The sequence below is a fragment of the Abramis brama genome (genome assembly GCF_963993115.1).
Source record: "Abramis brama genome assembly, chromosome: 1".
Classification (NCBI taxonomy): domain Eukaryota; kingdom Metazoa; phylum Chordata; class Actinopteri; order Cypriniformes; family Leuciscidae; genus Abramis; species Abramis brama.
Window position 1 is genome coordinate 71,965,785 of NC_139963.1, and position 27,815 is coordinate 71,993,599.

Consider the following 27,815-nt stretch of genomic DNA (forward strand, 5'->3'; position numbering starts at 1 on the left):
CGTCTCCGTTCCCCACTCAGGGAACGAGGGTTACATACGTAACCGAGACGTTCTGTTGTCAAAAATAGTTTCTACCAGCTCAGAATGATTTCCCGCCTAAAGTCATTCCTATCTTTTAATGATCTTGAGAAAGTTATCCATGCCTTTCTTACATCACGGCTGGATTATTGTAATTCCCTCTACCTTGGCCTGCCAAAATCATCACTCTGACGTATGCAGTTAGTACAAAACGCAGCAGCGCGTCTTTTAACTGGCACTAGGAGGCGCGAGCACATCACCCCCATTCTGGCCTCCCTGCATCGGCTCCCAGTTCCTTTTAGGATTCAGTTTAAAGTTGTATTGTTTGTTTTTAAGGCACTTAATGGGCTCGCCCCAACTTATATCACCGACCTTGTACAGACATACTCAGTTTCAAGGTCACTGAGATCCTCAAACAAAGGGCTCCTGCTTGTGCCGCGCTCACGGCTTAAACAGAGGGGTGATAAAGCTTTTGCAGTTGCTGCCTTACGATTGTGGAACCAGCTCCCCCAGGATATTAGATCTGCCCCCTCCATTGCTGCATTCAAATCTAGGTTAAAAACTAATTTTTAATCTTTGGCCTTTCTTGTTCCCTAACCTGGCACTCCTTTGTTTTTTTGTATTTCTGTGTTATGTGCCCTGGTATTGAAGGTTTTTATGTTTTATAAAATTATGATTATTGATTCTGTGTTTAATTTTTTACTTGTCTTTTTAGTTGTTCATTGTATAGCACTTTGGTCAGCATTACAATGGTCAGCATTTTGGTCACTTTGGCACTGTGTGTAAATGTGCTTTATAAATTAAAATGACTTACTAAATTATTAATAAACATAGAATTACAAAATATATACAACTTACATTGAGCTGTAGAACCAAAAAGGTTCCTCGTAATAGGGTTTCTTGCGTCCGGCTCAGTTGAGCAAACACTCAAAGCCATGCCAGTACCTCTCTAAATACTCTTACTTGTCTCTCTTAACCTGCCTTTTAAAAATATGAATGCTAGTAAACTCTTTCACTTCACTTGGTAAGAATTCCACATTTTTGGAGCATAGTGGCTAAAAAAAAGCACCACCTGATCTTTTACGAATAACTGTATAATGTGCCGGAAGATTAGCATTAGAGGATCTTAATCTACGATTTGGAACATATCTTGACAGACAGTCTGAAATGTATAAAGGTGCCAGATTGTGCTGAGATTTATAAACAAATAAAAGAACCTTAAAATCTATCCTGTGATGAACTGGTAACCAATGTATTTCCATTAAAACCGGTGTAATATGTTCTCTCTTTTTTAATTTCATTAGTACTCTGGCTGCTGCATTTTGTATCAATTGTAACTTTGCTATAGAGCCCTTAGGTAGGCCAGTGTACATAGCATTACAATAATCAAGATGAGAAAAGATAAAAGCATGAATGGGTTTCTTAGCATCATCCAACGATTAAAAAAGGACGAATCTTGGCTATATTTCTCAGATGATAAAAACAAGTTTTTGTCACTTGATTAATATGAGACTTAAAATTCAGGTCAGTCCAAAATGACACCTAGGCTCTTTACTTCTTTCTTAGATTGTAGAACTAAGGGACCCAATCCAGCTTCTAAGGGACCCAATATAAGAATACAGCTGTTCTGAGGCAGAGCAGAGCATAACACATGTGATGGTGCAGTTAACCCACAGGAACAGACACATTTCATGCTGAGAAGGTTTACACACATTTAATTTTAATTTTGTGTTGAAAATAAAGTAATGTAAAAAGTAAATAAAATAATGTTTAATTACTAAATAATGTCTGTGATTTTTATTTTTTATTTATTGGAACAGAAATGTGTTGTCTAATCCATGCAAAATACACAAATTTAATACCATCTATATTAGAGCATGTGGCATTGTACAAGATTTTGGAAATCGTGCTTAATATTTTCTGAACCAGTATTTATTTTCAGTTGAATTTTCTGATTTGCCTTGCGGCTCAGCTCTTTCTTCACCACGACAGACCGGTACATCGACCGCATTACTGCAGAAGCTGCACCGATCCGTCTGTCAATCTCCCGTTGCATCCTTCCCTCACTCGTGAACAAAACCCCAAGATACTTAAACTCCTCCACTTGAGGCAGGAACTCTCCACCAACCTGAAGTAGGCAAGCCACCTGGAATCGCCCCTGCAATTAAGTAATTTTTATTTATTTTTCACTTGGGGCTTTTGAAGATTAACTGGCATAAAGTTTGACGTTCGCAAATTAAGGGACCGTCTATACAGTTACATAAGATTATTGGCATACACGTTTATAACTTCAATAACATTTGAAGAGAATGACTTACAGTCACAAAACCAAAAGTCTTCATGTAGGGGTCAGGCATATTGCACTCATTTTATATTTTAGGTATTCATTCAAGTAAACTGTCAAATCATATGTAAATATTACGTAGGGGAGAGTGGGGTATTCTCATCACTTGATGAACACAAATAGCTAGTATTCTCGTCGCTTGATAAACTTAAGGTTGAGCCACTGTAGTCTGTTGGATTATTTTAACGATGCATGCGGTGATGTGGTTTCTCCACGGCATGGATCTTCATGTGTCGCTTCAGCTGATTTTTAATAGAGAAACTCTTCCCGCACTGATCACACGTGTGCGGCTTCTCTCCAGTGTGGATCATCTCATGTGCTTTCAGATTTGCTGACTGACTGAATCTCTTGTCACAGTGTAAACACTTGTAAGGTTTTTCTCCAGTGTGTGTCTTTTCATGCGTTTTCAGATTTGCTGGCTGATTGAATCTCTTGTCACAGTGTGAACACTTGTAAGGGTTTTCTCCAGTGTGGATCATCTCATGTGATCTCAGAGATGTTGACTGACTGAATCTCTTGTCACAGTGTGAACACTTGTAAGGCTTCTCTCCTGTATGGTTCCTCTCATGTGTTTTCAGACCTGCTAAGTGTTTGAATCTGTTGTCACAGTGTGAACACTTGTAAGGTTTTTCTCCAGTGTGAATTCTCTCATGTGTTTTCAGATGTGTTGATTGATTGAATCTCTTGTCACAGTGTGAACACTTGTAAGGTTTTTCTCCAGTGTGAATTCTCTCATGTGTTTTCAGAGATAATGATCGACTGAATCTCTTGTCACAGTGTGAACACATGTAAAGTTTTTCTCCAGTGTGAATTCTCTGGTGCAGTTTTAAATTGCTCGCTGTAGTGAAAGTCTTCTCACACTCAAAGCACATGTACTCTCTCACACCAGTGTGAGTTTTTTGATGTGTGTGTAAATATTGCAGCCGTGAAAAACTCTTTCCACACACAGAACATGAATGTGGCTTCTCCTTCGTATGAACTGTCAGGTGTGTTTTCAAGTTTGATACACAGATAAATGTTTTGCCGCATTGGTCACATGTGAACGGCTTTTCTCCAGTGTGGATCCTCATGTGAACATCAAGACGTTGTTTGTTTGTGAAACTCTTTCCACACTGAGTGCAGGTGAAAGATTTCTTGGCTCTTCTTTTCTTTAAAAATGTATTTTTAGTCTTTGAGCAACTCAAAGGTTTTCCCCCAGGTTTGACATGATGTTCCTCCTTCACTTCTATCAGTTCTTCACTCTCCTCCTTCACTACACTCAGTTCTTCACTCTCCTCCTTCACTTCTATCAGTTCTTCACTCTCCTTCTTCACTTCTATCAGTTCTTCACTCTCCTCCTTCACTTCACTCAGTTCTTCACTCTCCTTCTTCACTTCTATCAGTTCGTCACTCTCCTCCTTCACTTCACTCAGTTCTTCACTCTCCTTCTTCACTTCACTCAGTTCTTCACTCTCCTCCTTCACTTTCATCGGGTCTGACAGGAAAGAAAGAAATTATCACATTTAATTTTCAGTACATCAAAATAATTCAAAGAGAGGAATATAAAGTGAAAGGACATGAAAGTGAGCCCTGATGTAATAGTAGAAATTAGACAACTGTTATAAAATATTATGATCATTTGATGCCTTTTTATAATTGATTATATGTCCTTGAAACTTTCCATGAACAAGGTAAATTTATCTTTCAATTATTATCTTTGAAACATTATAGGCACGAATCCCATGTTTCTTTAGCAAGAACTATTGAATATATTTGATCAATGACACAATTATCTAACATGATATTAACATTAAAATATACAGTACTGCCATGTTTCGATACCAACTTTGAGATTGATATTTATTTGACTAAACATTTTAATAATTAATGGCCGTTCACACTAGACTTTTCCTTGCACCGACTTCCATTCATGCGCATGTGAAAGTGGGACACCAGAAACACAAGCTCAAGTGAATTACCCTGTGAGAAATAACAAGCGTTTAGCATTCAAGTGGAGTGGATTGTTTATTTTTACATTTTGAATTATTATTATTTGTTATATGTTGAACTTGTGTTTGTAAAAAAGCTGCCGAAGAATGTGACGTCATTTCACGGCCGTTGCAGCGTCTGTAGAAACTTCACAAGCTCAAAGTGTAGAATGGCCATAACTTTAACTGGCTTTAAATTAACAATTTTATTAGCATTATCTGTGTCCTACATATTCCACTCAACCCTGTTACTCCTGACATGATGGGAAAACAAGAAAAAAATAGGCTTAATGAGCAAAATCTGCGCAGAACTGATCACCGGTGATGAGCGCGAGATGCATGCTGGTTATAAATGTGTCCAAGTGCGGTCCGTGCGGACGGATTCTGCAGTTGCTCTCCACCGACTGATGATCAAAAGCATGATGGGAAACGACTTGCTGATGACACAGCTTAATGCTCATTGGTTTAAACCAGGCACGTGCACAGGTAGGGCTCAACCTGTGCAGAGCACATGCCCTTTTTGCCCTTACACTCCGAAGTGCCCTTTTTTTTAATCAATGCTATTGGTCACCCTTTACGTCTGTTTTACAAATATTTAGCCAATGAAAGTTCTTAAAACGAGCTTGTGTAAATCTTATTGGATCCTCAAGCTGTCAGTAAGCAGATAACTCCGCCCCCTCTTTATGATAACGCCACCTCCTCTATATGATAACTCCGCCCCCTCTATGTGATAGAGGCGCCGACGCCGTTTTAATGACGGACAAAACAATGCACATTTGCGCATATTCGCTGGTCAAAAACTATATATTGCTAAGTAATACAACAACATATAATTTGTTTTTACCATCGGAAAATCATAACAGGTGCAGCTCCCCCGCGCTGTTTCGCACTGAAACTTACACAAAGCAACGAGTGATCTTTGTCACCTAGGTAACATATTTCTCAGAAATTTCTTCTTTGATTTATGATTCACTAGTAGCAAAAATCACTTTGGGGAAATAATTAACTCATATGAAAGGGATATTCATGAGTTTATTAATATTATTTGTTTATAGTCTACCTAAATTAAATTACCCAAAGAGGGAAAATTTGATTAATTGTCAGGGTAACCTTTGTAAGAATTAATCTCAGTTATCTAAACAATCTGTTCGTCCCTCGAACTGTATGCAAGATTTCCTTATCAAACTCAACAAAACTCACCCTGGTTATAAACGTACAGGAGGATCAATCCTCTGGCCTTGAAGATTGATCTTTCCTGTGTTTATACAATTTAAGGTTACTGAAATAGTAACAGAAAAGTAAAGCTTCGTAGCTTAGATCATGCGTTCTCAGTGACTTCCAGTTGATGAGCAATAGAGCAGATTCAAGGAGATTATGAGGTTTAATAAAAACAAACTAAGGAATACATAACTACAATTCACACGGAGTAAATATGAGTGTATAGCAAATCCAATATTACAATTAAGAACAAGTTAAACGAATAACGAACAATTAATGAGGGAGAGAGAGAGAGAAAATCTCAGAGTGACAATTTTCAAACAGTTAACTTTGTAAGAGACACCAAGTAGTTGGATAATCCCGTAAAGGGAATAGCCTAGACAACCTTAAACAGCAGTTTTTGAGTGCGATATAAGATAGTACTTGCTTTTGGATCTGGCTCTTGTGTATAGCTGAATTTGAATTGTCCGTCGGCGCAGCTTCCCGGAGTCCTTTCAGGAGTAATAATAATAATAATAATAATTCGTTACATTTATATAGCGCTTTATCTGAGACCTCAAAGCGCTTTACATAGAAGGGGGGAATCTCCTCAACCACCACCAATGTGCAGCATCTACCTGGATGATGCGACGGCAGCCATATTGCGCCAGAACGCCCACCACACACCAGCTTACTGGTGGAGAGGAGACAGTGATGAAGCCAATCAGTATATGGGGATGATTAGGAGGCCATGATGGACAGAGGCCAAGGGGCAAATTTTGCCGGGGTTACACCCCTACTCTTTTTCGAAGGGCATCCTGGGATTTTTAATGACCAGAGAGAGTCAGGACCTCGGTTTAATGTCTCATCCGAAGGACGGTAGGTGTAGGTGATGCGAGAACTCGACGGTTAACAAGAATGTAAACTTTGCCAAAAGATGATTAGACTTAAGTTCGTTTAGCTCGTAAAGACACTGAACGAAGTCAAAAAGCAGACGGTACTAAAGAAAAGACTAAGATGAAAAAGAAATTAGAGAAAACAAAACGGAGAGTCTTGCGGAGTCTTGTAGTAAAGATGGGAGGGTCCCTTTCTCTCTCTGGCGGAATGCGAAGAGCAAAGGGTCTTGTCTTGTCTTTATGGGCAAGGTGGGTCGCACCCAGACATGGGCAGTATTTCAATTAAATGTATTTTAAATACGTATTTAATTACTTTAGTGTATTTTGTCATTTGTATTTTGCAGGTGTGGAAAAAATAAAATGTAGCTTGTAACAAAATATTTTGAGGGAGTGTATTTAGAGTATTTCAAATACTTAAATACTTAAGAAAAATCACCATATGCTTATCACCATAGTAAACGATTTTGCCATATTTTCGGTCTGATGTTGGCAATGGCAATGTCCAGGTTAGATGCACGAAAATCATGTGACACCCTGTAGACCGGGCTCCCTCCAAGAAGTGAATGAGTTTTGAACACAGGAGAAGAAGTGGCGCTGCTCCTTTTAAAAACGGCATTAAAGGGTTAGTTCACCCAAAAATGAAAATTCTGTCAGTAATTACTCACCCTCATGTTGTTCCAACCCCGTAAGACCTTCGTTCATCTTCGGAACACAAATTAAGATATTTTTGATTAAATATGAGAGCTGGATCACTCCTCCATAGGCTTCTAAGACATTATAACTTGCTGGCCCAAAAAATGTATTAAAGACATCGTTAATATAGTCCAAGTGACTACAGTGGCTCAATCTTAAGTTTATAAAGTGACGAGAATACTTTTTGTGCGCAAAAAAACAACAAAAATAACGACTTTATTCCACTTTTCATTTCCTTCTCTCTGGGCCTCGAGTTTTTTCACGTAGTATAACTGCGCAGCGCGTCTGTGTTGCACGTCACATGTAGGCTCACTATTGGCCGACGCTGGTCATGTGTGTGATGCGTGTGACGTGCAACACAGATGCGCTGCGCTAAAACACTACGTGAACTAACTCGAGGCCCAGAGAGAAGGAAATGAATAGTGGAATAAAGTCTTTTTTTTTTGCGCACAAAAAGTATTCTCGTCGCTTTATAAACTTAAGATTGAGCCACTGTAGTCACTTGGACTATATTAACGATGTCTTTAAAGGTGAACTAAGTAACTTTTTTATCTTAACCGAACAGCTTCGGAGTCATTGGAATGGTTATATGACTGTTTTCGGGTTGGATGGTGGTCTTCTCGCACCCCTCGAGCGCCTGTGAGACGAAAAACCACCCTTGCAACTTTGGGCCGGCGGGCCGCCGGCCGCAGCATCAGGAAGTATCGCGTGATATCAGGTCTCGCGATGTAACAAACTGCTTTACGGCACTGCACACATATACTATCTAAACATTTATATGCTAGCCTTCTGTGTATTATACATACCTCAGTGGACATGGCTCTGTGCGTTCGCCGGGTTCTTTGAAAACAAATGCACATGACCAGCGGGAGAAGATGGGACGAGCCAACGAATTTTGACGACAGTGTTGTCAAATATCTATTCCGAAGCTGTAGGGGGAGCTCTATAGAGAAACCCGCGAGCAAAAAGCGAGAAAACAGCAAAGAAATCGGCAAAGCTGCATAATGCAGCTTTAATACATTTTCTGGGCCAGCAAGTTATAATGCCTTATGCCTATGGAGGAGTGATCCAGCTCTCCGATTTCATCAAAAATATCTTAATTTGTGTTCCGAAGATGAACGAAGGTCTTACGGGGTTGGAACAACATGAGGGTGAGTAATTACTGACAGAATTTTCATTTTTGGGTGAACTAACCCTTTAAGATTATTGTGGGAGTATTTTTGTATTTTCAAAATACTAATTACTTGTATTTTATTTAAATACATTTTTCACATCAGTATTTTGTATTTTATTTTGTTACATTTCATGAGCCAGTATTTGTAGTTTGTGACAAAATAGTTTTTGATGTATTTGTGCCCACCTCTGGTCGCACCTATCTCACGTGAATGAACCAATCACTTGTGAGAAACTCAGGCAGGAAAAACTTTCTTTGTCTGATCAGTACAGCCCCCCCAGTCTGATTTACGGGGGTGACAAAATTGAACATTTATACTCAGAAAGATGGTACTTCTGAAATGATGCCTCTTTTTGTAATTTGTCGTCGAGATTCGACACGGTCGGGTTTTTACGATTCGAAGGACATCTTAACCTGTTAAGCTGCAACCCCACTTTTGAAAAATCCCCAGAAATGACATACCCAAACTGAAACAGATACAGTTCATGAACCCTTTGTACTAAAAGCACAGGTATGATCTCATTTGAAAGCTGGCACCTGGCAGTTTATTGTAAATGTAGAATTATTGTCATAATGAAAAAAATTGTTATAAATAGCTTCAAAGTTTTGTGAAGTTATTAGAAATTAATTTTTATGAAACATCCTCATGAAAATAAAATTGAAGTTGGCACTGTAGCAATCTAGAAATGCACTACAGCTAAAGCCACATGTCTAAACATTTTATGTTTAAAATCTGAAGATAAGTCCAAAACTCTGTATTTAGTTAAATGTTTTTCCAAGACCATGTCAAATGACTTTATTTTGATTTGACTCTAAAATGCAACTGATGTTTATTGTCATCTTCTAACCATCTATCCAGTATATTGTCTCTATTGTTTTGTGGTGCAAACGATCCCCATTCAGTCTCAGTCTCCCCCTACACACATTCACACTTCTCCAGCCTGGTTATGGCTCTAAATATGCATTTCTTTTGTCTGCATTATAGTTACTAACGACTTGCTATTCACAGGCTATTCATCGGGTTTCAGTCCCTAATTTCTTTTCTCAAAGTTCACCTCACATTTTAAACTGTATCAAATGCATTTCTTGAATAAAGAAACATTTCAGTAAGCTTCCTTTTTAGAAAAAATCATAAAAGTATAACTGCTAGTGGCAGGTGCACCTAGGGCTAGCTAGCATGTTAGCTTAGCACACCATCAATACACGACAATTTATGAGATTAAAACCATGTTTGTGCTCCAAACTTACTTTATAACACAAGTCGAGTATTTTAAATAATCTTCTGTGATCTAATTTGGCTTCAGATAAAAAAAATCAGACAGAAAATATACTATGGTATAGTATTCTGCACAATGATAGTCTATATAGATTAGCATTACATTATAAATATAATCTATTATTATGAAAATACCTGGCATGGCTTGAAAAACACAGGTAACTCAAATATCATTGCAATCATGTTTATTGTCTTCAAGACATCTTTATCTGCATATTACTGCGATCTCTGATAGCTTTGTGTGTGTTCGTGACGTCCTGGAATGTCACATGATCATGGCTCTTCTTCATGTTCCATATATGGACTATTATTGTGCATAGGGCGCCCTCAGGCTATTAGTATGAATTGAAAACACAGTATCAGAGTATCCAAGCGCTCATAATGATTACATCGACGCATTTGGGTATAAATTCAATAAATATTATTCCTGTCTATAGAAATCTGATGTAAACCTATGATGTAAACCTATATCAATATTTCTCCAAATCTGCAAATTTTTGAGCTAAAAGCCCTGAAGGACGTTGTTTTGTGAATCGCTGTCATGACGACAGCACAGGAGTTTTTTTATGAATGAAAGCGGCTGACGCGCATAATTCATATTAAAGGTATCGACTCATTTTTTCATTTCATAACTCCTGACACAAATTAAGAAATAAATGTCGCTATACGTTTCTCAGAATACAATAGTGGTCAAATACTGAAACTTGAGTCTTATATCTTTTTAATGATGTATAGTTTGTCAAGGTATAACATTAAATCTGATAGTAACTTTGAACTACTATCAGACTGGCAACGGTTAACAGGTTAAACTATAATTTTGCAAGTCAGGAATACAGAGATACAGGATTGTTCATAATTACGAGCATATAAAGTTTGATTTACACACAATAAACATTATAGCTACTCCAATATGACATGTGAAGACATCTAAGAATAAAGAGAGATACATTTAATGCATTTAAAGGTAATTTTATCTAAAAGGTCCCTGGTTGGCATGAAATGCCCGTGTGTTGGTGTGGAGTGTCACGCTGTGCTGCGCTTCCCCTCCCGGGGTGCGACGGGTGTTTTCTTTTTCCTTTTTTATGCTTCACGCATAAAAAAAGGTGCCATAAAGTCTCTAAGGTGCCATAAAAAAAGGTGCCATAAAGTCTCTAAGGTGCCATAAAGTCATAACTCCATGGGAGACTACAGACCGAGCAGCACCTCCCGCTGTGAATTACCTCGGATGGGTCGTAAAACAAAAGTTCTTGTTTTCTCAAGATCTAGGAATTTCAGACTGGACGTGCTGCGATGGTAGCTCAGTTCACAATGACAAAACACAAAGATCACTTTGGTCTTATCAATTGAACCATTTGGCCACTTTTTTAAAATTAAACTTTTTGTTTCATAATTTTATTGGCATCCATTTTGGCGTCTCGCGCTCATTCATCCACTCAAAACGTAACGTTAAAAGGGGGTCGCCACTGGACGGGAAGCGCAGCGCCTCGTATTTAAAATTCGAACACATTATTCTCTATGAGTGTACACACACTGGCAGCGCCATTCAGCATTTTTATTGCTGGCCATAAACTGAGAAAGTCCGATGTGCGATACAAGTTGTCCTAGACGCGGCTTCTCGTCCACTCTTTGGCCGGCTCGCAAACTCAAACAAGTGTGTGCGGCGCCTGCTGTTTTGTTTCCGGTCTAGCTAGATCCAGTGTGGTGTTGTAGTTTTACTAACTTTACTAGTTGTTGCAAAAGAATGTGAAAAAAAAAACTACAAAGTTTGCTAGGCGTTAATCGCGCAATAAAAAAAATGTACGCCGTTAAAATGGGTTTGCGTTAACGCCGTTAATAACATGTTTAACTGACAGCCCTAGTATAAATTATGTGTTAGTATTCCCAAACTCTCTGACAGTGTGATCTATTTATGGGATTGTTGTCATATTCATAATGTGATTTAAGCAATTTTGAGCGTGGCATGGTTGTTGGTGCCAGACGGGCCGGTCTGAGTATTTCACAATCTGCTCAGTTACTGGGATTTTCACGCATAACCATTTCTAGGGTTTACAGAGAATGATGTGAAAAGGGAAAAACATCCACAATGTGGCAGTCCTGTGGGCGAAAATGCCTTGTTGATGCTACAGGTCAGAGGAGAATGGAGAACTTTGACTGAAATAACCACTCCTTACAACCGAGGTATGCAGCAAAGCATTTGTGAAGCCACAACACGCACAACCTTGAGGCGGATGGGCTACAACAGCAGGTACCACTCATCTCCACTACAAATAGGAAAAAGAGGCTACAATTTACACAAGCTCACCAAAATTGGACAGTTGAAGACTGGAAAAATGTTGCCTGGTCTGATGAGTCTCGATTTCTGGACAAAAGGAATCGCCGGTGCAGCACAGATGTCTACTGATTAAAATATTTATTTAAGGTGCATAACAATGAATGACTAACGTTTCGATGTAAAGTTACATCTTCATCAGAGTCCTTGGTTGAGTCTCGATTTCTGTTGAGACATTCAGATGGTAGAGTCACAATTTGGCGTAAACAGAATGAGAACATGGATCCATCATGCCTTGTTACCACTGTGCAGGCTGGCTGGTGGTGTAATGGTGTGGGGGATGTTTTCTTGGCACACTTTAGGCCCCTTAGTGCCAATTAGGCATCGTTTAAATGCCACGGCCTACCTGAGCATTGTTTCTGACCATGTCCATCCCTTTATGACCACCATGTACCCATCCTCTGATGGCTACTTCCAGCAGGATAATGCACCATGTCACAAAGCTCGAATCATTTCAAATTGGTTTCTTGTACATGACAATGAGTTCACTGTACTAAAATGGCCCCCACAGTCACCAGATCTCAACCCAATAGAGCATCTTTGGGATGTGGTGGAACGGGAGCTTCGTGCCCTGGATGTGCATCCCACAAATCTCCATCAACTGCAAGATGCTATCCTATCAATATGGGCCAACATTTCTAAAGAATGCTTTCAGCACCTTGTTGAATCAATGCCACGTAGAATTAAGGCAGTTCTGAAGGTGAAAGGGGGTCAAACACAGTATTAGTATGGTGTTCCTAATAATCCTTTAGGTGAGTGTATATATATATATATATATATATATATATATAAAAAACATGTCTGTAATTAAAGTAAAATGATTGATAAACACGAGACATTATTATGATTATTAAAGGTCCCATGACATGAAAATTTCACTTTCTGAGGTTTTTTAACATTAATATGAGTTCCCCTAGCCTGTATATGGTCCCCAAGTTTCTAGAAATTTCAATCGGTGTAAATCGAGCTTTTGCTATCTTTCTCTGCCTTTGAGAAAATGGAGGCTCATACGCGCTGATCTTGAATCTCCTCTTTATGACGTCATAAGGAGGAAATGTTACCTCCCGTCTCTGCTTTGCCCGCCCAGAGAATATTTTCCGCCCATGAGAAAATGCGATAGGAAGTAGGAATGCGCGCGCGCGATTTTAGTTTGTCCACGAGAGATATCATGGCTTTTGAGCGAGCGAAGCATAACAATTGCTCAATAATTGGATGTACAAATGAACACCGAAGGGTCAATACAGAGCTGGGCTTGCTGAACGTCTGAAACTAAAGTCTGGATCACTCTCTTTGGCTCAGCTACACACCTCGGACAAGTGTAAGTGATATAATGATATCATCAACTAATGATATATAAGTGTGTTGCTTTACTGTTTATGGTTACCTAGATTGTTACACGTAGAATGTGGCTGTAACATTAGCTATGCAGCTATGCAGTTTATGTGTGTGAATACACACACTGTAACGCGAGTGTTGTACACTTCTTTGTTATTTGGATAACCGTTTTCCTGTTGGTTATATGGCGCGCGCGATTTCCGCATTTCAAGATCGCAGAGCTTGATGTAATTTTAATAAGATAAATACAGACGTTACAGATCTCTCATGAAAAGGCAACAGTAGGTTAGCGTTAGCTACATGATAATAACTGTAAACCATCCGAATAAAGTACCGTATCCAGACATAATATTTTAAACTAACCATTCGGAAACGTCCTGCTGGAGCCGCTGAGTTGCAACTTCTTCATCCGTTGCTTCTCCATCCGGATCAGATTCTGGGTCAAACTGAAATGCTTGAAAGACTGCGTGTCTTCGTGCCATTGCAATATATCCAACGTAAACATGCACGCCACGGTACCGTTGCGCAAAATGGTCAAGGCCACACCCACCCTCCACCTTGCGCCGCCTTTCTCCTCCTTATTAGTATTTAAAGCTACAGACACCGAAACGGCCCGTCTGAAGGAAGCTCATTCTGGGACTGGCTTGTAGTGGCTATAATTCTGCACCGAGGCTAAATTTTTGGAAAGAGATTTCAGATACAGTACTAGGGACCACTAAGGCCTATATTAAAGCCTACAAAAAGTAGCATGTCATGGGACCTTTAATGTAAAGAGACGTAGGCCTAACTGTGCGTTCACACCGGACGCGAATAGCGCGTCAAATTCGCGCCTGCCGCGTCTAGTTTGACGCTTGACCACTTTGTGTTAATTCGCGTGTCAAGAGCAAAATTGACGCGCGTAAAAACAAAAGTTTGAAGCAAAATTTACGCGTCAGAGGCGAAATCCGGAGGCGAAAGTTTCGAAACCCGTGGCGGCCATCTTTTTTAGATGTTTATCAAGCATTAGCATTAGCATTAATCGGGAGAGTCACCGCTCGTATATGCTCTGGAGAGCAGAAACAGCTGTGTAGGGGACATCGTCGCTGTACTCGGGTCCACCAGACCCTCCGGAGGGTTTCAGGAGTTTCACAATTTGCTCCATGAGCTAGGTTTGGTGGACCTAACGGTGAGGACGCTGACGAGGACAGCGTAGGCCGTATAAGGCCTCGGCCTCGAGTGGTCTCTGCCTGGCGAGCCCGCGCTGTACAGCCCGGCGCGAGGTTCACCCTCGCCCGCACCTAATCTGTGATTTATTTTTGTTTTGATAATAAATGGAGCCAGCCTTCAAAAGTGAAACCTGTCCTGTGATTTTTTGTTTTTGTTTTTATACACTAATGAATGCACAAATAGCACTAATAAAATCATTCGTGCTTAACGCGCCAGACGCTCAATTTGCGTCATTCGCGCGAACTTGACGCGCGAATGAGGCGAATTCGCGTCTACCGTGCCACGCTAAACGCCTCATTCGCGCCGCAGGAATTTTTTACGCGCGTAACGCGTCTTTGCATTGACTTAACATTGAAATCACTCGCGCCTGACGCGCTATTCGCGTCCGGTGTGAACGCACCATTAGCGTGTTATCCAAGCATTAATGGCAAGGAAAGACCCTTATACTGTCAGCGGCACATATGAGGTGTTTTCTCACTCATTTCTGCTCTTGAGGTCTTGATTGTGGCATTTCTTTGAGGTTTAGAATCCAGTATTCCTGTAATTATTTTGTCTTTTATAAATTTAATACAGAACTCTGTCTCCATTGCAGTTTTGCGGATTTTTTTTTTTCAAATTGCCTGAAAAAAACCCTCACGTGAGCATAAAACCTTTTTTGCGATAAATGGGAGTTTTTGTGAAATTTACATGTTTCCCCTGAGTATATTTTCAATTCAAGTTTTGTATGTAGCGTGGCTCGTTTTCTAGATCTTATAAATTTCAGATTATGGACCAGACTCAGAAAAAAGTAAAACTAGCAAAATTTATATTAATAATAAATTCAAATGAATAAATCACTCAGACTACTGGACTGCAATTAATTAAATAAAAGGTAAGTATATTTTTGCTCTTTGTTGGAATAATTATAGAAATTAAATTAAATAAAACAATTAAATGACAGAAATATACAGTATTTCAATTAAATGACATATACCAGGAAAACACAATCAAAATTTCTAAATCTCAACCTCAATATTTCAATTTCAGATTCAACAGTTGTTGTCTCAATTGCAAAAATAAGAAATAAGAATGTTCATCAAAAAGGAAACAGTTCAGTCCATGAAGTAGAAAAAAACTGAATTCTTGTCTTCAGGAAAATCCAGGTAAATTGGAAAAATATGCAATGTCTGTAGTTATGTCCTACCCACTCAGAAACTTTGTTTCTCACAACACTTTTTACAGGTTTCCAGGGACAATGGCTTCTCGGGTGCTGCGCTAATCACTCCGCCCAAGTAGCAGTGCTTCGTCTTCTGAGAAAATAGTTCCCAGTATTTAAACGTTTAAAAAATGGCTGTGTCTCATGTGACCTTGTTATTTGTACACACTGTGACTATACAAATCACAACATGTTGGAAAATGTTGGCTTTATGTTGTCACTTATTGGGATTAGTATGCTAGCTGTAGCCGTTTACATCCAGTCTTTGTGCTAAGCTAGGCTAGCGGTGGGTCCGTCAGACAGACTTACAGCACGCACGGAGATGAAAAAGGTATGTATGGACTTATCTAACTCTGGGGGATACGGTGAATAAGCTAAAGTCCCAAGAAGTGGGCGTGTTCCTTTAAGTTATCTAACACTAAGTGTTGACAATGGAAATGTGTATACGTGTCAATAAAAATATATGATATATTTAACCCTTTTGTTGTGCCTTAATCACCCCCCACCCCACCCCACCCCACCGCCGCAAATATAATTCTGTGGGAAACACTGGTTTCTAACATGAATGTTTTTTAGCATCATGAATGAATGAAGAATAAACACCAACCTCTTTGTTCTTCAGGATCTTCAGTGTGTTTCATTCTGCAGGGTTCTGGATCACTCATGTTCTCACAGTCCTCTTTAAAGGGATACTTCACCTCTGGGAAGATGAATGTGTATTTAAAATAGGTCATTTAAGTAGAAGAAATGTGAAGAAATTTTTGAATTTGGAGCTTTCTAGACTGAGAAAAGCCAGAAAATGTATTTTTGGCTTATGTGGATGAAAGACAACAACTCCCAGAATGCACTTGCTTTGCTGCCTTAGGAGGCCACGCCTACCGGTAAGAGTGCGCAGTTGAAAACAACAAAGCTAGTCTCCGTGATGAGTTTGCCAGGGATTTAGAGATCGGCCAAAATGTCCGGGATTCGGCTTTTGCGTTCTACAGTCGCCATTCATTCATCATGTTTACTGTGGCGAGCAGGACGAGGCAGACGGCCGCGGGAGAACGGCGCGAGGCCGGTGGCGTCATTACTGAGACGCGCCGGGTCTCCCATCTCTCACGGAGGAGCGGGAATTTTCTTAGCAATGGTAAAACGCACATCAACCGATCACTTGTTTAGCGTTCATGTAAACACTACATTCAGATTCACCAATCGGAATGAATTCAGTTAGATTGAAACAAAAGGTGTGCATGTAAACAATGAATGGCGACCGCAGAACGCAAAAGCTGAATCCCGTACATTTTGAACGATCTCGCCCGCCGGACAAGTCTGGGAAAAGGAGGATGGTAACCCCTACTTACTCAGCTTTCTCCTACTATTCAGCTTTCTCCACATTACAAGAGCCTGCTAGCTTAGCTTCCAAAGAAAGACGGCTGACACTGTGTGTATATTCTGTGAGTGAGATCCCTCCCTCTATGGGCGGGCTGAAAACATGCGGAACAGCTCCTCCTACTGGCTGTAGTCTTTAGCCTCTGGCCAGAAAATCCTCCGATGACGCAAAATGACGATTTTTGCGTCATCGGAGGATTTTTTCCAGACAAAAAATACATAAATCTCTCATCTCAGGGGGATATGAGGGTGGAAAGCATGGTAATTCGAAAATACTACAGGTTTTCTACTAATACAAAGCTTAATGCTAAAAGTATCCCTTTAATAAACTCAGTCTTTGCAGATTTCAGCTCTTCCTGATGCTCTGATGCTCGTCTTCACTTGTAGCTGATGGGAATTTACAGCATTTATTGCTGAATTACTGTGGGCGGAGCTTCACTGATGATGTGACTGCTGTGGGAGGGGCTTCACTGACGATGAATTACAGTGGGAGGAGCTGATCTGCCAAAATTAAAAAATATAAATTACAGAGTTTGTTTTTATAATAAATGACACTAAGCATTTATGCCTGTCTATCTATTTATCGTACAGTAACTGATGCCAATTCATTATTTTTCATTATTTTTATTACTAATCCTAACATTATTCTGCTTCTTCATTAAAATACAGGTATCTAGAAATATAGAAAAGAATATAAATAATTTAAATTCTTCCAAATATAATGGTAAGGAAACAGTTAAAAGCATAAAGAGAAATAAACGTATAGTAGCCAACAAATACCTTCAGTCTGTTGACACCAATGAAATGAGCTTTAAGTGTCAATTTACAGGAGATCTGAAGACATCAGCATAATAAATGAGGTGAAAACAGGAACTATTGTCATGAAATAAAGAGTGTTTTCAGCAGATCTGTTAATATTGATGAGCCTCAGACTATCAACACTCATTCAACAAGCCATTCAGGGTCATCAGCAGATCATCTCACTTTATTCTGAGTGTTTGCTGTTAGAAACACATTATTTGAGCCAGGATACATAACAAAAGCCTGTAAAACTGCTCTACTGAAAGACAATACTGTTATTTCTCACAATATAACCACCAAAATAAGTGATAAATCACCACTAAGAAAACAAAATAATTAAATAAATAACCTCTTCAGGCAAATAACTACAACACCATAATATGTGAATCTAAATATAGTCTGACTTTATAATAACTATTAATAGCAATAAAGTAATTACATTAACATGTTACATATTTGTACAGAAACTGACAATGATCATAAAACTCTTAAAAATGAAGAAAATGTGTTTCCAGTGTCAAACTTCATTATATTCCCATGCATGTATAGATTGGATATTTCCCACGTTCATTACTCATACAGGGTCAATATAAAGTGTCTACATCGATTTTAATAAGTAAATGTAATCTGCCAAAGATAAATGTCGACAAATAAATAAAGGTAAACATGAAAACGGCAACAGCAACACTTGAGATCGATTCCCCTCACAGACCTCAAACTTTAACTTTACATTCAGTAACAATTCTCACTCCAAACATCGAGACAATCACACAAACGAGCACAAAATCGCTCAGGTCTGAATGAACTCAACATATTCTCCTCATGCTCGCTGCTGCTGCACTAAATGTTTATTTCAGAAGGAAGACGCCAGAAAAGACGCACAAGTATCGCTGTGATCGATGAAAACAATACAGAAATGAGCCTGTCGCTTAATCAAACTGTGTAAAGTGTGTGTGATGGTTGTGTAAATATGAGAAATACCGTAAACTGCTCTCCTCACCTCAGAAGACTCGACACTGAAACTCTCAATGAGAGGGAAGGGGAGAGACGGCGCGAGTGTTGCCAGATTGGGCGGGTTAGCGCCCAATTGCGCGGTTTTGAATTTGATTGTGCGGGTAAAAAAGGGTGGACAAAATTTGGGCTGGTTTGGGGTCAGTTCGGCGGTTTTCAAACATCTACATTTTAAAGTCTAATTGTTTAAAAAACTAAACTAAAGTGTGCATGTAGTAGTCCATAAAATCAGTCATCATTACATTACTGTACACACACACACATGCAGAGTCAGCTGCAGGGTTGCCAGATTGGGACGGTGATTTCCAGCCCAAAAGCTCACCAAAACCCGCCCACTACAAGAAAAAAACGCCCAAAATTTTACTGCCAAAATAATGTGATATAATTTCATTACCATCATTCAAAGTTGATATAAGCACAATTTGTATCTCCTTAAAACAAAATAAACGATGATAAAATAAAATAAAAAATAAAAAAAAATTCCAGGAAAACAGATCAAAACAGGGCAATAATTAAGGAGAATTAGCCAATATGACTCAAATGTCCAGGTGTACACTGTCAAAACGGCAATCAAGAAATGAACCAATGACTTTAACCCTCAGAAGTAGCCTACACATTGCAGAACATAACGCAGAATTTAGCAGTCAAAACGGATTCATCGTTGATTCAAACCTTTTTCAGCAGCTGTCAGGGACAAGTAGAGTGCAGTCTGGATGGTGTAAAAGTTGCAGATGTCAGGTTAGGCTAGTGTGCACATGACCATGGACAGGAGTCGTCCCATATTTGATTTCAATTCAAGTCATTCAACTATGCTCTCCTCTCAGAGTTATATTCACCATCGAGTCATCTCCCACCACATGTGTACGTTTTTAGAGTTGCTCACTATCTCACTCTTTACTGTAGATACAACTTACTGTATAGTAGGCTATCGTCACTTTGGCATTAGCGATCACTTACAATATACAGCTGCTACAACTTATCGCGCTGAATCGCATCTGCCTGCGGATCACTGATTGGCTAAAAAGTGCGTGCTCTTCGGTGATGTCAACACCAACGCCAGCTGACTCTGCGTGCGTGTACAGTAATGTCATGATGACTGATTTTATGGAGTACATGCACACTTTAGTTTAGTTTTTAACCAATTAGACATTAAAATGTAGATGTTTGAAAACTGCCGAACTGACCCCAAACCAGCCCAAATTTTGTCCGCCCGCCCAAATCCTTTTTTACCCACACAATCAAATTCAAAGCAGCCCAATTGGGCGGGAACCCGCCCAATCTGGCAACACTGGTCAGCTGGCATTGTTGACGTCACCGACGAGCACGCACTTTTAGCCAATCAGCGGTCCGCAGGCAAATGCGAGCGCGATAAATTATAAACTATAAATTAAATTGTATCTACAGTAAAGAGTGAGATAGTGAGCAACTCTATAAACATACATGTGGTGGGAGATATCAATGGTGAATATAACTCTGAGAGGAGAGAGCACAGTTTAATGACTTGAATTGAAATCAAATATGGGACGACTCCTGTCCATGGTCATGTGCACACTAGCCTAACCTGACATCTGCAACTTTTACACCGCCCAGACTGCACTCTACTCGACCCTGACAGCTGAAAAAGGTTTGAATCAATGATGAATCCGTTATGACTGCTAAATTCTGGAAAATGTATTCCCAGACAGCAAGCCAACATTGAATAAACATTGTTTTTCCATCTGAATCATCATTATGGTTGATATTGAAATTTCAATGCAAAATAAATGTTGAATCACCATTACCATATCGATGAAAACCTGATGTTATTAATGTTGATGGCAACAATATTGAAACAACATTGATCTATAGTTATCTTTATGATTGATTAAGCATTGATATTTGGTTTACCTGGCGATCGCTGAATGTGTTGAAAAGTCATTGATTTATAGTTGACCGGGAAACGACGCTGTTGTTGAAAAGTCATCGATATATAGTTGACCGGGAAATATGATTGAAAATCCATCGATATATAGTTGACCGAAAAAATATGATTGAAAATCCATCGATTTTTGGTTGACTGGGAGATCAACACCAACGTACTGCACCAGACACAGCTCCTTCTGGACCCTTGGCACAAGCGTACAGGTAAGCTTGCTTAATTAATGTTCGATATGAATGAATTGTACCAAATCAAATACTGTTAGGCTGATCGTTAACATGATGGTTAGTGTAACCGACGCAGCACTTGCTGCAGTCACTGAAATAGATTTTTGTTTTACCAATGTGTCAAAATCTGCCAAAAGTACAGGGTGGGCCATTTATATGGATACACCGTAATAACATGGGAATGGTTGGTGATATTAAAGTCCTGTTTGTGGCACATTAGTATATGTGAGGGGGCAAACTCCTCAAGATGGGTGGTGACCATGACATACTAATGTGCCACAAGCAGGACTTTAATATCACCAACCATTCCCATGTTATTACGGTGTATCCATATAAATGGCCCACCCTGTACTTGTACACCCTGTGGTTCTCTTCTAGGTTATAAAGTTATCAAAACCTCCGAGTCCAGTCTATTTTTGTGATAGCTAGCTCAAAATACATGTTTGTACCCATTGCTAGTGTCGTGAAATCTGTTAACACAGCACCGCTATTTTCTTCTGACCGCCGGAGAACACCGACGGAACCAACGCTAGCATACTCCACCTAGCGCTACAGAAGTGACCACGGCGGGCCAGAATTACACAGGAGACATGACTTACCTTTACTTTATTCAATGCAGAACTGTCTCGAGTTGTAACGCCTCTTTGGAAATGATTTGTCTATGGAGCTTTGCCAGACCATAACTCAGTTACTACTGAGAATGGTCTGGTTTTAACCAGGCTAGATTAGACCATCTCGTCGTAATACAAATCCAAAATATTAATAATCCTCGAGCAGGGCTGCGATATGCGTGCGATACAGTTTTGTAACTCCAGTGTTTGTTTTCAGAAATGATAACAGTCGTGTTATACTAGTGCTTATGCGATATCACGATTTTTGATGATCTTCTCCAAGATCTGCTTTTGAGGAAAACATTTCATTGGCGTTGTTCTGACATGCACCTTTTATTGAGCGCGGGGAAGCGCGCGCACTGTTACAGCGCCTGACAACCAGGCCTGGCGTCAAGAGGAAGCGTGGGGATGCTTAGCCCCACATACTTCATATAGAAACAATTAAAATGCTTCGTTAATTTTAAAGACATAGCCTATTTATTATTATTAGCCTGTTTTTGCGGTGAGATTTATGCATGCGCTCGAGCTCCATGCACCCAGTATTTAAGCAGAAATTAATATAAATGTGCGATTAACGTTAGTCGACCAGAAAAATCTTTTGTCTATGGTAACTCTAATCAATACATTTACTATTTAATTAGTTATAAGTATCCAGTTATTTATATTAAATTTGTTGAGTTAACAATTAGTTCTGAACTAATAAAATAATAAACATGAATTTTTTAGAGATTTTTTAGAGTCACATGGCTTCATAAATTGTCCTTAAGAAAGATGTCACTGCAAGCTAATCCTTTTTGCCTCCCTTTAATTCGAATACATCCATGAACATATTGGGCAGTTTTGTAAAGTGCTTTGAATGTAGGGGAAACAAGATAGGCTAGCCTACAACACATGGACAAATATCCATCACTGAAAAATCATAGGCATATAGCCTACTGAATTTGTTCCAAGTGTTCAAAAATGTGTTCTGTTTAACTTAAACTTTTTTGCATTGTGATTTTATTTTCTGTTTTAGATGCTCTTACTCAGCAGATGGGGACAGCCGGTAGTATTATATTTCCACTGTATATTAAAAGAATGGCACTTCTAATGTTGTCAGACGATACTCTGCCAACCAATCAACGTTCTGCAGTGAGTCTAGCTCCCCCAGCTAACACACGACGTTGCAGTTACGTAATTTATTCGTACTTTTTGGTCATTTCATGACTTACCAACTGACAACGTAACTACAACGTCGTCAGTACGTCCTCCTAACGTTATAAGATAACCAACTACGTTCCAGATACGTACTCTATTCGTAATAACTTGGTAATTTCATGACTTACTGGCAACGAAACTGCAACGTCACGGGCCCGTAATTTCATTACCATCTTATCAGACTGCATTTCTATGAAATATTTTATTTGTTTCAATTGTTTGTTTAGTATTCCGTACTGTATGTTTGAAATACGTTCATTTTATTCAAGTAAGGTTATAATTCTAGATGTTTATGTTTGTAAATGTTGCGTGGCTTTGACGTTTTAATGGGCGTGCGCGTGAACCTTCGAGTCGCCCTCAAACACTGGAGCGGAGCTGAGTTGCCATGGAAACGGCGCGTCACCGACCGCCCCACTGACTGCAACTGACAAAGCGGCAGAACTCCGTCTCTCGCTGTTGTTTTCACTGCTTTCAGGTGAGTTTAGTCTCTAAAATCACACAAATAATACACACAACTGTTCTTGACACTTCTCGTACTTGTAATTGACACGCTTCTGTTGAATATTTGCTTTATAGAAATGGTTTAGTGTCTTAGGAAAAAGTCCGTTAGCATCTTAACCGTTTTCAGAAGAGATAACGTTATGCTAACTTCATAGCTTGAGCTTTTGATATGAAAGTTTAGGATTTTAATCACATCTTATGGGTAGATGAGAGGTTTTGATAGTTTTGTAAAAAATAAGTTAGTTTGGAAGTGAGCTAATTTATTTAACATAAACGTATTTAACATAAACGTACTCAATGACGTCACTTAACGTTACATGGAGTGTGAAAATTGGCTGAAACTAGCTCAATGGTAAACACAAATTGATAAAACTAGTTCTGTGATTTCAGGAGCAACAAAATAATCCTTCTACAACAGAGGGAAGCTCCACGACTTCAATATTTCTGAAGAAAGCTGCTGCCAGAGAAGTTGGAAACAGGTGAAGTGAGGAAGCTTATTAAATAACTTCATATCCATTTTCTCACAATATTTTGTCACCTACTGTACATCACCATGCATCTGTTATTTTAAATTCTCATATTTACATTTACATTTATTTGTTTAATTTATTTTAAGAAAGTTTTGACATCCAAACTTAAGTGACACTGTATGAGCAACATGAATAAGTAAAACTAAAACCATAGATGAAACATTTAAGATTATTATCAGTGTTGAAAACAGCAGTGCTGCTTCATATTTTTGTGTTTTTCATGGTTATTTGATGAATGAAACAAAAAAAGCATCATTTATTTGAAACAGAAATCTTTACTCTCTCTTCTGGTCAATTTAATGCATCCTTGCTGAATAAAATATGATTTTTTTTATTTTTACTCTATTGAACCCAAACTTTTGAACAGTAGTGTATATGTTGGGTCTATTTAACAATGAATCCCGGAGAGAGAAAAAAGAAAATGGATTAAACTTTTACATTGGTTTACACAAAAAGATTAATCAGCACAACTGTTTTCAACATTGATAATACTCAGAAATGTTTAGGACGTTTGCATTGTAAGAATGTATAGTATTCAAATATTAAAATGCTGACTCGTTAGGCCATGTTTTCTTTTTAAAATCAGACGATTTCCTATTAATTCAATAGAATGTAAGGGAATAACTCTAGAATAACCTTCCTGATAATGTTTTGGGCCCAGAAACACTATCCTAATTTAAATCTAGATTAAAGACACATCTCTTTAGCCAAGCATTCAATTAAAGGGATAGTTCACTTTAAAATAAAATTTTGGTATGTTTTAGCTTACCTCAAGGGCATCCAAGATGTAGGTGTCTTTTTTTTCCGCAGTAGTTTCAATTTTGATATTTTTAGGTCAAACCGTTCTTGTCTGTCAGTCATTTAATGCAGGTCTATGGTTACTGTCTTAAAGAGCATGCACAGAGTCCAAATTAAAACAATTCCCCGTCGTCCAAATTAAACAATTCCCCATCGTAAGTACACATTGATGGCCTAAGACACGAAACGAGCGGTTTGTGTGAGAAAACGAACAGTATTTATATCGTTGTTACCTCTTGAACAAAGCCGCGTCCAAATGATCTGAGGGCGCGGGCGGGTATAGATATATACACTAGATGTCGCCTTGGGTACGGTTTCGTTCCAATGAACTGCAGTAGCGAAGGCGACATCTAGTGTATATATCTATACCCAACGATATAAATACTGTTCGTTTTCTCACACAAACCGCTCGTTTCGTGTCTTAGGCCATCAATGTGTACTTACGATGGGGAATTGTTTAATTTGGACGACGGGGAATTGTTTTAATTTGGACTCTGTGCATGCTCTTTGAGACAGTAACCATAGACCTGCATTATATGACTGACAGACAAGAACGGTTTGACCTAAAAATATCAAAATTGAAACTACTGCGGAAAAAAAGACACCTACATCTTGGATGCCCTTGAGGTAAGCTAAAACATACCAAAACTTAATTTCAAAGTGAACTATCCCTTTAACACATCTCATAATCTTGCACTATATGTGATGAAATAGTAAAAAGTGCACATGACCATCTTTTGCCTGAAATAATATGAACAGCAGCAATGCTAATCTTTCTCCTGTTGTCTCCTTGTTTCCATCTCAGGATGCTCAGCATATTTTACCAGAGATTACAGCAGCTCCAGTTCGGATCCAGCCTCACTTGGGAAGGCTTCTAATGACATAAACACTCTTGAAGACAATGTGTTTAAACAATTTTCAGATGTTAAATGATATTTTAAAGTGTTTAAACTAATTTAAGTTTTTATGTCAGGTGGTACAGCAAAAATATTATGTATTGTAGTTGTACCACCTGACATGGAAAGTGTACCACCAACCTACCCATACTTGAAATTAGCAGTTTTTATCAGTATTTGAAAGAGCTCCACAAACTTTTTCACTCTGCCAAAGAGATCAGTTAGGCTCCTCTGGATGATGCATTATCATGTTTACTGTTATTACCTTGTAAATTCATAATAACATTTGAGAATATACAAATTGCTGGACAAAAGTTTCTCAATTATCTCAACAGCTTTAAAACTACTGATATTTATAAAAAACAATTATATGAAAGGCTTCAAACCTAAAATGATGGCATAGTTTGTATTTTGTTATTATTAAGACACCATTTTAAATTGTTTTCTTAGTCTGTTTATTTGTTCGGACAGTTGCACCATCACCTGACATTTTAGGAGTTTAATGCTGCCTTCAGGAATAATCATAAATAGGCCTAGTTTCCTAGTTAAAAAAAAAATTTATGTAATTATGACTTCAGAAGAAGAAAAACAAAATATGTATTATTAAATGTACAAAAAAAAAAGATTTCAAACTAAGGTTTTAAATGGGAAAACACTCAACTGTTCTTTTTTCTTGCATTTTTCTTTTCTTATTCTTGCTTTGTTATTAGGGCCACCAAAATGAAGACGTGTAGGAGTAGTTTGATGTTCAAGCTTTTGAGGAAAATCTTGTTCATTTAAATGTATAACCTGTTTGCATACTGTTTTTGCTGTTTGTGCTTTGTTCTATAGTAAATGAACTGAATTAACCAAATTTTGAGTCTGTATATCGTTCATATGTCGTTGAAAAAGTCTCTAAAATAGTTTTGGGCCAATGAGGACAAGTTAAATTAGACCACTGCATGTCCGCCCATATTATTAAAAACTAAAATGACCAACTGGTTACCAACACACGACTGTCGATCCACAACGTTGCCACGACGTCGCCGTTACCTGCTGACAACGTTACAAAGTTACGTTGTAGCAACGTATCTGGGAATTTCACTTTTCCGGTTGCCACGACGTAACTAATTACGTCGCCACGACGAAAGTTTGGTCACCAGATTACGTTGCAGTTACGTAACAGTCACGTATTTGTGTTAGCTGGGTCCACCCTTTAGTACCCAAAAAGTGGTACGGTACGGCATTTTGGTACCATTCACAACTTTTGACAGTGGAAATGCAAATAATTACGAACCGTACTGTACCGTACCGCTCAGTGGAAACGAGCCATTAGAAAGATTACGCAAAATGCGCATAGGCCTATTGTTTATTCGGTGACAAAACAAAAATGTTAATATGATGAACCTTTAAATTTAAATTGTAACAATATGTACATAAGTTACTTGTCAGGTATTGTTCAAAACAAGCATTAGATGAATAGTTGCCGTTTAAATTGTTATGTATCATCTGTTCAAAGTACATTTTTACTTAATTTTATATTTGTACCGAATAACACATGATACTAAGAGAACACATATGTGAGTTCAGGTTGTTGATAAAAAACAAAACAAAAAAAACAACAATAATCTATAATAATCTATAGTGTAACCTTCTTAGAAAACGACGTTTATCTGAAAAGTGTTTCAACTGTCCCAGCTCTCCCCCACTATTCTTCCAAGAGTAAAACGCGATTCATATTACGAGTCGCGTGAGACATTAAAGCAATTAATTAATTGCTTTAATGTCTCACGCGACTCGTCATCGGCTCAATAGCATTTAGCAATCTCTGTTCCAGTATGACACTTGAGATCGATTCACATTAATTCCCTTCACAGATCTTAAACTTTGACTTTTGACTTGACGAGACAATCACACAAACGAACACAACATCGCTCAGGTCTGAATGAACTCAACATATTCTCCTCATGCTCGCTGCTGCTGCACTAAATGTTTATTTCAGAAGGAAGACGCCAGAAAAGACGCACAAGTATCGCTGTGATCGATGAAAACAATACAGAAATGAGCCTGTCGCTTAATCAAACTGTGTAAAGTGTGTGTAAATATGAGAAATACCGTGAACTGCTCTCCTCACCTCAGAAGACTCGACACTGAAACTCTCAATGGGGGAAGAGGCGGCGCGAGCGAGCGGTGACGTCATCGGCCGCCAACTGTAGATGATCGGAGACGCGCCAATGGCAAGCCGTTTTAGCATTAAATACCCCTGGCTGTACTAGTGTAATTTAGTTTTGACTAGTAAAAATTCTAATTCCAAATATCTTAATTAAAATTATAATGTATAATTG

At 38.7% G+C, this 27,815-nt stretch overlaps 2 protein-coding genes across 2 annotated transcripts in view; one reads left to right on the plus strand and one right to left on the minus strand.

Annotated features, from left to right (window-relative positions):
* Window positions 1-27,815, plus strand: part of LOC311094760 (uncharacterized protein) — a 154,328-nt gene that overhangs the window by 56,586 nt on the left and 69,927 nt on the right. The window lies entirely within an intron of this gene.
* On the minus strand, window positions 1,331-27,635 carry LOC311094896 (uncharacterized protein). Its single transcript, XM_084133100.1, has 3 exons — window positions 27,586-27,635; window positions 16,238-16,330; window positions 1,331-3,836 (listed from the first exon to the last, which is right to left on the minus strand). The coding sequence occupies exons 2-3, from the start codon at window positions 16,293-16,295 to the stop codon at window positions 2,545-2,547; spliced, it is 1,350 nt and encodes a 449-aa protein (XP_083989226.1). The 5' UTR covers window positions 16,296-16,330; window positions 27,586-27,635; the 3' UTR covers window positions 1,331-2,544.

Bases quoted from the DNA above. Each gene is read 5' to 3' on its own strand.
- LOC311094896 (XM_084133100.1), bottom strand. From the start codon at position 16,295: ATGAGTGATCCAGAACCCTGCAGAATGAAACACACTGAAGATCCTGAA. The intron at 3,837-16,237 runs GTTGGTGTTTAT...CTTTCCTGTCAG, and splicing joins AGATCCTGAAGAACAAAGAG to ACCCGATGAAAGTGAAGGAG.